The sequence below is a fragment of the Triticum dicoccoides genome, chromosome 3B, assembly GCF_002162155.2.
Source record: "Triticum dicoccoides isolate Atlit2015 ecotype Zavitan chromosome 3B, WEW_v2.0, whole genome shotgun sequence".
Lineage (NCBI taxonomy): Eukaryota > Viridiplantae > Streptophyta > Magnoliopsida > Poales > Poaceae > Triticum > Triticum dicoccoides.
Genome location: NC_041385.1, coordinates 611,741,321 through 611,753,075, shown reverse-complemented (window position 1 = coordinate 611,753,075; position 11,755 = coordinate 611,741,321). Strand labels below are relative to the sequence as shown.

The following is an 11,755-nucleotide window of genomic DNA, read 5'->3' as shown; positions in this document are numbered from 1 at the left end:
GTTATAAGTAATCATGTGATTTTGGTATTCGTTCGATATTTTGATGAGATGTATGTTGTCTCTCCTCTAGTGGTGTTATGTGAACGTCGACTACATGACACTTCACCATGATTTGGGCCTAGGGGAAGGCATTGGGAAGTAATTAGTAGATGATGGGTTGCTAGAGTGACAGAATCTTAAACCCTAGTTTATGCGTTGCTTTGTAAGGGGCTGATTTGGATCCATATGTTTCATGCTATGGTTAGGTTTACCTTAATTCTTCTTTCATAGTTGCAGATGCTTGCGAGGGGGGTTAATCATAAGTGGGATGCTTGTCCAAGGAAGGGCAGTACCCAAGCACCGGTCCACCCACATATCTAATTATCAAAGTAACGAACGCAAATCATATGAGCATGATGAAAACTAGCTTGACAGAAATTCCCATGTGTCCTCAGGAGCGCTTTGCTTTATATAAGAGTTTGTCCAGGCTTGTCCTTTGCTACAAAAAGGATTGGGCCACCTTGCTGCACCTTTTTTACTATTGTTACTCGTTACCCGTTACGAATTACCTTATCACAAAACTATCTGTTACCGATAATTTCAATGCTTGCAGAGAATACCTTACTGAAAACCGATTGTCATTTCCTTCTGCTCCTCGTTGGGTTCGACACTCTTAATTATCGAAAGGACTACGATAGATCCCCTATACTTGTGGGTCATCACACACCATCTATTACCTTTTGGAGAGTGGTATCTCAAAGATTGGTTAGGTGTCACTTGGGAGCCTCCGTCAAGATTGTGGAGTTGAACCAAGGAGTTTATAAGGGCAAGGAGATCGCCTACTTCGTGAAGATCTCCCTAAGTGAGGCAAGTCCTTCATGGGTGATGGCCATGGTGGGATAGACAAGGTTGCTTCTATTTGGACCCTTCGTGGGTGGAGCCCTTTGTGGACTCACGCAACCGTTACCCTTTGTGGGTTGAAGTCTCCACCAACGTGGATGTACGATAGCACCACCTATCGGAACCACGCTAAAAATCTCCATGTCTCCAATTGAGTTTGCACACTCCAATCCTATCCCTTTACTTTCTTGCAAATTGCATGCTTTACTTTCCGCTGCTCATATACTCTTGCCATGCTTGCTTGAAATGTATTGTGAATGCTTAATCTTGTGCTAAAACTCCACCTCAACTTGAAGGACTTAAAAACTGCCACTTTTGCTTGTTTAGTGTCTAATCACCCCCCTCTAGACACCTCTTCTCGATCCTTTCAACTGGTCCACCCACATATCAAATTATCAAAGTAACGAACGTGAATCATATGAGCATGATGAAAATTAGCTTGATAGTAATCCCCATGTGTCCTCGGGAGCGCTTTGCTTTATATAATAGTTCATCCAGGCTTGTCCTTTGCTACAAAAAGGATTGGGCCACCTTGCTGCACCCTAGTTACTCTTGTTACTTGTTACCCGCTATGAGTTATCTTATCACAAAACTACTTCAGTGCTTGTAGAGAATACCTTGCTGAAAACCGCTTGTCATTTCCTTCTACTCCTCGTTGGGTTCGACACTCTTACTTATCGAAAGGACTACGATAAATCTCCTATACTATGGGTCATCACTTGACTACCTGCCTGGAAATTCTATCGGCAACTTGGAGCAATTAGAGCTTCACCTAGATCCTCTAATGCTCGTAATTAGAAGCCAAGTGTGGTTCTAATCTACTCCCTCTAATTCTCGAGTGGCGATTAGCTTTGGACGACGAAGCGTTGTCGGATCATGAAGGTCGTACGCTTGCAACCAAGTAGAGAGGATGCGCTTTCGGTCTTCTGTTCGACGGATCATTCGTTGGCGGTTCTCGAGATCGTTAATCTACGGTATGAGGGACTCCAAGTACGATCTACACCAACTCGTTTACTTCCGCTGCACTCTCGGTAACGATCTCCAAATCTTATATGCATCTTCATATTGTTCCATGGTGATCCTAGGGCAATTTTTTTTGTTTTCTACTATGTTTCCCAACATAAGGGAATCGAGCTAGAGTTGTGTCCAGGGCGTCACGGGCATCTTTATCCATCGGTGGAGCCGCGGGATGGCTGACGCGTGCTCATTCATGGAGTGTGCGTCCATGGCATGCACTCTGCGTTCACCTGGCGGGAGGTGGACGAAAGGCCTAGATGGGCTGGGCCAGGCCGCACTATGCACTTGCAGCCCAGGTGCACAGTGGGTCTTTCTCCTTTTCCCTTCTCTTTTTTCTGTTTGCTTTTTTCTTATCTATTTTGCATTAATTTTTTATACTAAATGAATTTAGTTGCAAATGAAACTTGGCACACAAATACTATGTAATATTTTGCAATACCTCGCAAAGTTTGAGGTCACTTTGAAATGTTTCAATTTAGTTTAATATTTAAATGGGCATATCAAGTGTTGCCGGTCCACTTTAAATAAGTGTAGGGGCTATTTGGGAATTTGAACGTGGTTGATTTCTTCATGACAAATACTTAGGGATTATTTAAGATATTACAAACATTTTTGTTTTACTGTTTGAAGAAATAATATTTTGACTTCATTTTGAATTGGAATTGGAGTTGAGTTTGAATCGAAGTGGTGATTAACATAGTAATCATGATGACCTGGTAACTTTATTAGAGCACTTTAGCTTAATACATATGGGTGTTACAAAACTGGCATGCAGGTTGATACCAAAAACACTAGGGGGTTCTCGGCAAAAGCAAAAGTCTGACTTAAAATTAGACTACAGGTTGATTAACAAGAACATCAGGTGATTTTCTGCAAAACAATGTGGCAAACCAAGAATACATATTAACAAAAGAGCATGCTCGTTGCTACGGAGAAAAAATACCACAATCTCCTAACCCAATAACCATGAGTCAAGACCCCAATAGGTCCACATGCTCTCTTTCATCAGATGACATCACATCTGTGTTGTCACTTATCCTCCTTCCCATCCTCACCAACGGTGACCTAAGTGCTCGCACAATTACAACGTATTTGAATGTTGTTAATCCTAAGGCATCTCTCTCTCTCAATATATATACATACATACATAAGATGAGAAATCTACTTTTTTCCCGTGAGGTTTTGGTGAGGCATGCATGGGAGGTTATAGATGGTTTCTTTCATCAATCTTGGTTTTTGCTGAGGTGTTCATTTCCAATTCAGATCGGCACCGGTATGAAAGTAAGACAAACCATGCGCTATTGATTAAGGTTGTAGCCTAAATAGCATTTTTAAATGGTTAACAAATAAAATAACATCATATTCAGATTCTACATATTTTTCTAATCAAATTAAATATATAACATGTTAAATTTGAAGTTAGGGTTTAAAAAATATGACTAATTTAAAAGCTTTTGGTATGTACTATGGTTTACTTAAGACAATTATCAAGGGTTTCCTGCAAAAGTGAAAATCTGACTTAAGACTGGCATGCGGGTTGATTACCAAAAACATTAGGGGTTGTCGACAAAAGCAAAAAATCCATCTTAAAACTGGATTGTAGGTTGATACGAGAAACATCAAGGTTTTTTCTACAAAATAGCATGACACACCAAGAATACATATTCCCTTTATAGAAAAGAGCATGTGCGTTGCTAAGGGAGAAAAAAATACCAGTCTCTCCTAACCTAATAACCATGGGTCGAGACCCCAATAGGTCCACATCCTCTCTTTAAACAGATGACATCACATATGTGTTGTCACTTATCCTCCTTCCATCCTCGTCGATGGTGGTCTAAGTGCTCACACAATCACAACGTGTTTGAATGTTGTCAATACTAAGGCATATGTCTCTCGACATAAGATGAGGAATATGCTTTTCTCCCTGTGAGGTTTTGGCTAGGCGTGCATGCGTGGTCATATATGGTTTCTTTCGTCTTCAATCTTGATTTTACCGAGGTGTTCATTTTCAATCCGGATCGGCACCGTTATAAAAGTAAGATAGATCATGCGCTATTTGTTAAGGTTGCTCCCTAAATAGCATTTTAAAATGGTTAACAAATAAAATAACATCATATTAAGATTCTGCATATTTTTCTAATCAAATTTCATATATAACATGAAAAATTTGAATTTAGGGTTTAAAAGATATGACTATTTTAAAAACATTTGATACGTACTATGGTTTGATTAAGCCAATTACTAGGGGGTTTTATGTAAAAGTGAAAATCTGACTTAAAACTAGATTGCATGTTGATTAACAAAAACATTAGGTGGTTTTCTATAAAATAGCATGATGAACCAAGAGCACTTATTTAGATATATTAAAACTGTGCAACTTTCCAGCCCTCTGAGGCCATCAACGCCCGTGGCCGTTCGATCTTCAATTTCAAGCATTTTCGGCAGTTAGATTTGATGTGAATCGCACCTAATCAGCCCTCGTTCGCTATTAACGAGCCCGAACCGTCTGGGCCGCTGCTCCGGTCGCTTTTTTTGTTGTCTCGAGTTAAATTGGGCCTCATGGGCCTGTAGAAGCCTCCCTAAGCCATCGATCATTTCATTTCGCTAGGTCGCACGTCTCCCCCACCCCTCTTGCGTGGCGGCTCTTCCCATGGCTATCAACAGCCTCTGTCGCGCTCATCCCCATTCCTGTACGCGGATGGGATCCTGCTTCCCACCGCGCAAGGACACCGGTACGACAACCTCCCAGAATCTGGCTTAGATTTCGGACGGCACCACAACTTCGGCTGGGGGCCTCAAGCATCGGCGGCGACGCCAGAGGGCGGTGACGACGGCAGCGAACCATCGCTTGTTCTCTTTACAACAAAAGAGCATGTGCGTTCTTACAGAAGAAGGAAAATACCACACTCTGCTAACCCAATAATCATGAGTCAATACCATAATAGGCATGCATCCTCTCTTGAACAAATGACATCACATCTGAGTTGCCACTTACTCCCTCTGTCTGGTGAACACTGTACATTTGGCTTTGAAATTTATCCATAAGAGAGTGTACTTCTATCTCTATCTTTGCAATGCACTTTAAAGTATGACGAAATGTTTCTCTCTCATCACAGGGTAATCAACACCAATAACATTCTAGGCATGGTCTTTAATTTCTACATGCACTTAGCTCATTGGGGTTGGGTAGTTAAAGAGGAGAGAGATGGTGGCTTGCACCTTTCCGGTGCATGTTTTACTCTACTTCATAATTTGTCCTAAAATTTCTATATGTACATTTTTCACCGGACGGAGAGAGTATCCTCTTTGCCATCCACGTTGACGGTGGCCTAAGTGCCCACACAATTACAACATGTTTGAACCTTGTCAAGCCTAAGGCATATGTCTCTCGACATAAGATAAAAATCTTTTTTTTCTCCGTAAGGTTTTGGCAGGACGTGCATGCATGGTTTTAGATTGTTTCTTTCGTCTTCAATCTTGGTTTTGCCGAGACGTTCATTTTCAATCGAGAGATCGGCATCGGTATGAAAGTAAGGCATATCATGCGCTGCCTCACATCCGGAGGCCGGAGAGGGGCAAAAAAAAAAAGGAAGTTATTATACAACGTGTTAGTGCTTGAACCAAACAATGACATCAAACAAACAAACCATGGCAAAGTGGCAACGCCATAAATGACGCGACCAGGGACCGAGATGGAAGCAGTGGAATTGACTGAAACGAGGAGACCGGCGGTGCCGCTGCGAGAGCAAGGCGGGTAAATTCCACCCCCACCGAAAATTTGAAGGTTGCACTTGCACTGCTCACCGTTCAGCGGCGTGCCGGGGCCAGCGTGGCTGTACCGCCTGGGCTGCCGTGCGGCGCTGCTCGTGCCTGCCTGCCTGCCTGCGCTTTTCCGTCGCTGCTCCAGATCGCAATGAATGCCGGCTGCCATTCGGATCAAAAGCGGCCGGTGTAAATGAAGGTTGTTGGGGCGCATTCAATACAAGCAACCTTCAGAGCCCTCCGCAGACACGCGTCAGGAGGACCTTTTAAAACCTCCTCAGACCTTTTTTTTGGTGAGTGAATTCCCACGCACGGGAGGGAATGAAGAGTGGTTTCGTTCGCTTGGTCACCAAAAGGAATTCTTCCGTCTCGCTACAGGTAAAAATGTAGTAATCCATTCAAACCAAAGATAAAAAAAACGAAAGGAAATGTTATTGTGAAATCGGGTGATAATAGTGGTATCGACGATGGCGTTAAATTCCGGCGTTATCAAGGCGTGAATTGAAACGTCTTAAATTTCCATCGGTGGCAATCAATCCGGAAGATTGGATTTCTACAAGACGATTTTATCTGCTGTGTAGTGTTACATCAGGGGTGGATTTTTTTTCTTCAGCAAACAATGGCTGTAACGCACCTAGTAAATGAGATGAGGTGACCACATACATTACTCCATTTTTTCCCTGAGAAATATCTTGATTTTTCGAAAAAGAGGAGGAGAAACAAATCGGAAAAGTTAATTAAATCGAATCATTTTGTCCATTCCCCGTAGTTCTACTCGTGCTAGCTCATTAATAGCGCAAGGAGGGAGGGGGGCCTCCCCACTGCTCCACAGGTGACAGTTCACAGCCTCCCCGCTGCACCACCACGCCAACCCCCTCTCCCTCCCCGGCCCGCACCCAAAACTGCTCCGCGCAAATGGACAGAGCTCCGGTGTGATCCCACCACCCGCACGCCCCGCCTCCACTCCCCGCCCCGGCCGCCGCAATGGCCGCCTTCGCTCCCGCGCTGCTGCTCCTCCTCCTCGCGGCGGCCGCGGCGACGGCGACGACCACGACCGCGCTCACCGACGACGTGCTCGCGCTGGTGGTCTTCAAGACCGGCGTGGCCGACCCGCTGGGCCGCCTCGCCCGGTGGACCGAGGACGACGACCGCCCCTGCTTCTGGCCGGGCGTCGGCTGCGACGCGCGCGCGGGCCGCGTCACCTCGCTCTCCCTCCCCGCCGCGTCGCTCTCGGGCCGCCTCCCCCGCGCGCTCCTCCGCCTCGACGCGCTCCTCTCCCTCTCCCTCCCCCGCAACAACCTCTCGGGCCCCGTGCTCCCCGGCCTCCTCGCCTCCCTCCCCCGCCTCCGCTCCCTCGACCTCGCCTCCAACCGCCTCGCCGCCACCGTCCCCGCCGACCTCTTCGCCCAATGCCGCGACATCCGCACCATCTCCCTCGCCCACAACGAGCTCTCGGGCTACATCCCGCCCGCGGTCGCCTCCTGCTCCTCGCTCCTCTCCCTCAACCTCTCCTCCAACCGCCTCGCTGGCCCGATACCCGATGGTATCTGGTCGCTGCCTTCGCTCCGGTCTCTGGACCTCTCCGGGAATTCGCTGTCGGGGAGTGTTCCTGGTGGGTTCCCCCGGAGCAGCTCGCTGCGGGCGCTGGATTTGAGCCGTAACCTTTTCGCCGGGGAAATACCGGCTGATGTCGGAGAGGCGGCGCTTCTTAAATCGCTGGATCTCGGGCGTAACTTCTTCACCGGCGGCTTACCGGATTCTCTCCGGAGGCTGACCGCGCTGCGGTTCCTTGGCGCCGGCAGCAATGCGCTAGCTGGCGAGGTGCCGGCGTGGATCGGGGAGATGTGGTCCCTGGAGCGGCTTGACCTGTCGGGCAATCGCTTCGCCGGCGTCATCCCCGACGACATCGCGAAATGTAAGAACCTGTTGGAGGCCGATCTCAGCCGGAACGCGCTCACTGGAGAGCTCCCCTGGTGGGTGTTCGGCCTGCCACTGCAGCGCGTCTCGGTCGCCGGCAACAAGCTCGACGGGTGGGTCAAGGTCCCCGGAGATGCCGCGTTGGCGTTGCATGTGCTGGACCTGTCGAGCAACGCGTTCTCCGGCGGGATCCCGCCGCAGATTACTGCCTTCGCGGGGTTGCAGTTTCTGAACCTGTCCTCGAATTCCATATCGGGGCAGCTGCCTGCTGGCATTGGTGGGATGCGACTGCTGGAAGTGCTCGACGTCAGCGCTAACACGCTAACCGGAAGCGTGCCACCGGAGATTGGTGGCGCGGTGGCGCTCCGGGTGCTGAGGATGGGGGACAATTCTCTCACCGGCCGCATCCCGGCACAGATTGGGAGCTGCAGTTCCCTCGTTGCACTGTAAGCGAATTTCTCGCCATTTTTTTGCCGCACTAAATTTGACACAATTCAGATTGCTTGTTAGTGAAGTTGACTAGGTCTATTTGTTTTCTGTATTTCCCTGCATGCCTTGGTTGCTTTCAGTTTCCTAGGTTCCAGAGACGTTGTAGAAAATGACAGGACATCGATGTCTTTAGTTTTCTGTTAGGAGTCCTAAACCGCAAATTGTGGGTCTCTGTCATGTTGTCCTGCTCGTATCCAGTGCCCGGTTCATTTTCTAGGATACGCTTAAAACTGAAGTCAAATGTGCATGTGTGGGAATCTGAGCGTTTGTTTCAAACTTTGCAAAATGTAATCAAATAGAAAGTCTAGCAAGCTGATCTGACAGATCTAAACTTATTGTTACTTGATTCTGACTTAATGAGTACTCAAAAAGTGAAGCCCGCAGATCGAGCAAGTATAAACTCAGTTATACTCTGCTTGATTTTCTGAACATTAGGAGTCATTTTAATTGATACAGTTTGCTTGTGAATGCAGGGATTTGTCGCACAACGACATCACGGGACCGATTCCAAGCACCCTCGGGAACCTGACCAGTCTTCAGGCTGTTGATCTCTCCCAGAACAAGCTGAATGGGACCCTGCCAGTGGAGCTTTCTAATCTGCCCAGCTTGCACATCTTTGACGTCTCCCACAACCTGCTATCAGGAAATCTCCCGAACAGCCGTTTCTTCGACAATATCCCCGACTACTTCCTATCAGACAATTCGGGCCTATGCAGCTCCAGGAAGAACAATTCCTGCGGTGCTGTCATGCCAAAGCCGATTGTACTCAACCCCAATTCCTCATCAAACCCCTTGTCACAATCCACACCAAGTTCCCCTAGCAGCAAGCACCACAAGAAAATCATACTGAGCGTCTCCACCCTCATTGCCATTGCGGGTGGTGCTGCCATTGCCATCGGAGTGATCACTGTAACTGTGCTCAATCGTCGTGTCCGTGCAGCCGCCTCCCACCCAAAGCCTGCTATTGCACTATCTGATGATTACCTTAGCCAATCCCCGGAGAATGATGCTAGCTCTGGGAAGCTTGTCATGTTTGGTAAAGGCAGCCCAGAGTTCAGCACTGGTGGACATGCCTTGTTGAACAAGGACTGTGAGCTTGGGCGAGGAGGCTTTGGTGCAGTCTACAAGACGGTGCTCAGAGACGGACAGCCGGTGGCCATCAAGAAGCTCACCGTGTCTAGCTTGGTGAAGTCTAAGGATGACTTTGAGCGACAAGTGAAGGTGCTTAGCAAGATGCGGCACCACAACATTGTCACACTGAGAGGCTTTTACTGGACTTCATCGCTGCAGCTGCTCATCTATGATTACCTCCCAGGAGGAAATCTGCACAAGCACCTCCATGAGTGCACTGAGGAGAACACTCTTTCCTGGATGGAGAGGTTTGACATTATCATCGGTGTTGCCAGGGGACTGATGCACCTCCACCAGCATGGCGTCGTCCATTACAATCTCAAGTCAAGCAATGTGCTGCTGGACAGCAATGGTGAGCCCAGGGTCGGTGACTATGGCCTTGCAAGCCTACTCCCGATGTTAGACCGGTATGTGCTGAGCAGTAAGATCCAGAGTGCACTTGGATATATGGCGCCAGAATTCGCATGCAAGACGGTGAAGATCACCGAGAAGTGCGACGTCTACGGCTTTGGGGTGCTTGCACTGGAAATCTTGACGGGCAGGAGGCCCGTTGAGTACTTGGAAGATGACGTGGTCGTGCTATGTGACTTGGTGAGAAGCGCGCTGGAGGAAGGCAGGCTGGAGGACTGCATGGATCCGCGACTGTGCGGCGAGTTCGCGATGGAGGAGGCCATTCCGATCATCAAGCTGGGCCTCGTTTGCACATCGCAGGTGCCGTCGAACCGGCCGGACATGGGCGAGGTGTTGAGTATACTTGATGTGGTGAGGAGCCCTCAGGACAGTCCAGGGGATGAGATGGTATAAGCAAGGTCTCTTTTGAAACTCTGTTCTGTGTGTGCCTGGGTTTTTGTTTTTCTACTAGATGCATATATGATGCCCGGTTGGGAAGAAGGGAGGAAGCAAAGAGTGGTGATGCATTGTGGAATGCTTGTAGCTTGTAGTTTGGTTCTGAAATCTTAGGGGGTTGGCGATGCTGTTTTGCTGCTTCTCTGCGATTCTTTGGTTCATTCCTTGGATGAAACTGTAGCTTTCTCTGCTCGTGTGGGGTATTGCCGCGAGAGGTTGTGGCCGGCATCTCGGCACCCCTGAAATGACTGATATCTGATTGCCTTCTTAGCTAGTTGTGCTGATAAATGTGACTTTGATTTACATATATATTGCTCGAACATCTTCTGCTTCACAATGTGTGGTCATTTTATTAGTTTTACTCATCTGATGCTGCCGATCTTTTCACTGCCACCTATTCACTAACAGAAAAATGTTCACAGCAACGACTGTTTCGATTCCATTACTGATTTCATGACCGTAATCTCGATGATTGCCCTTCTGATCCAGTCCATCAAAGTTGTGTTGCCAGCTATTTGCAGCCGTTGACCCGGAGGGAATGTGAACGCTAGGCCTTTCTCCCCTCCGGTTTGAAGGCACTCGTTGGAGCAAGGATCCATGGATCACAGCCTGGTGGTGGCCGGGCCCAGTGCCCTGTGAAGCTTCCAAAAAAGGCGCCTCGGCAGTGACTGCTTCTGTGCTCCCACGCCGCGCGCGCCAGTCACCACCACCAAGAGGAATTGAATCGAGGGGGAGCCTTCAATGGCAGCACCTACCATTTTGCTCCGCCGCGTGCAATAGTAGCACTGTGGCAGCAGGCAGCATTCACTCGCGCTTGCCTGCCCCGCCTCACCCGTCGACAGCAAGCGAACCAGGAGCGAGGCGTGGGCCCGGGGGTGTGGCGTGGGCGAGGCCTGCCGACTCCAGCGGGAGCTGCAAATCGGTCGAAAATGATGCTGTTTTGCTTCTGCCGCATTCTTGGCGCTTTGCACCCAACCATGCACCGTTTCTCGAATGGTCGCACGATGCTGTACTGCTTTCATTTCTCCCCCTCTCTACCCGGCTTGACTTTAAATTAACAAAGTCATCAACCGACCAGGATTATACGGTCACCACATTACAACGGAGATGCAAAGCAAGTGGAAAGGAAGACACACGACACTAGGCAGAACAACACAAAGGCAACAGCAGGAGCGTCGATGCGGACAACCAGCACTACGCCTACACCAACTAGCCAACTAAGTACACGAAAGGAGGGTCACACCGAGCAAGCGTCGGCTGCATCCACATGCCAAGCTTGGGCAACACTTGAGCTGTCTTCGCCGTTGCAAAGGGCCACTACCCTTTCACCTAGGCTTGATTGGTGCCGCACGGCGACCAGCAGAGTGGCTACCACAGAGGTCAACTCAAGGTGTTCGGGTTGCCGTAGGAGAAGTAGATGGAGCTGATCCACGAACCACAGGAAACCAACCAGACGAGAACCATAGCCGGCAGTGGCAGCACGGAGCACCGGAAGCACGCTGTCGAACGAAGGCGCACACCGATGGAGGAAACGGAAGAGGGCATAACTATGCACCGGGCGAAGCCGAGCAAGATGTAGCAGGAAGGCCAGGTTATCATGCTTCGAAACCAGGACACCAACAACTCCACCACAAAGAGCAACTCCCAGACGCCTCCTTCAAGAAGGAGTAATGCCACCGAGGTGCCGTCGACGCCCAGATCAGGGGAGTATCAG

General features: G+C 48.7%; 1 protein-coding gene across 1 annotated transcript; it reads left to right on the top strand.

Moving 5' to 3' along the window:
• The first annotated feature begins 6,496 nt into the window (after positions 1–6,496).
• Positions 6,497–10,348, top strand: LOC119277417 (probable LRR receptor-like serine/threonine-protein kinase IRK). Its single transcript, XM_037558695.1, has 2 exons — positions 6,497–8,021; positions 8,538–10,348. The coding sequence occupies exons 1-2, from the start codon at positions 6,643–6,645 to the stop codon at positions 9,997–9,999; spliced, it is 2,841 nt and encodes a 946-aa protein (XP_037414592.1). The 5' UTR covers positions 6,497–6,642; the 3' UTR covers positions 10,000–10,348.
• The last annotated feature ends 1,407 nt before the right edge of the window (positions 10,349–11,755 follow it).

Bases quoted from the DNA above. Each gene is read 5' to 3' on its own strand.
- LOC119277417 (XM_037558695.1), top strand. From the start codon at position 6,643: ATGGCCGCCTTCGCTCCCGCGCTGCTGCTCCTCCTCCTCGCGGCGGCC. The intron at 8,022-8,537 runs GTAAGCGAATTT...TTGTGAATGCAG, and splicing joins TGCAGTTCCCTCGTTGCACT to GGATTTGTCGCACAACGACA.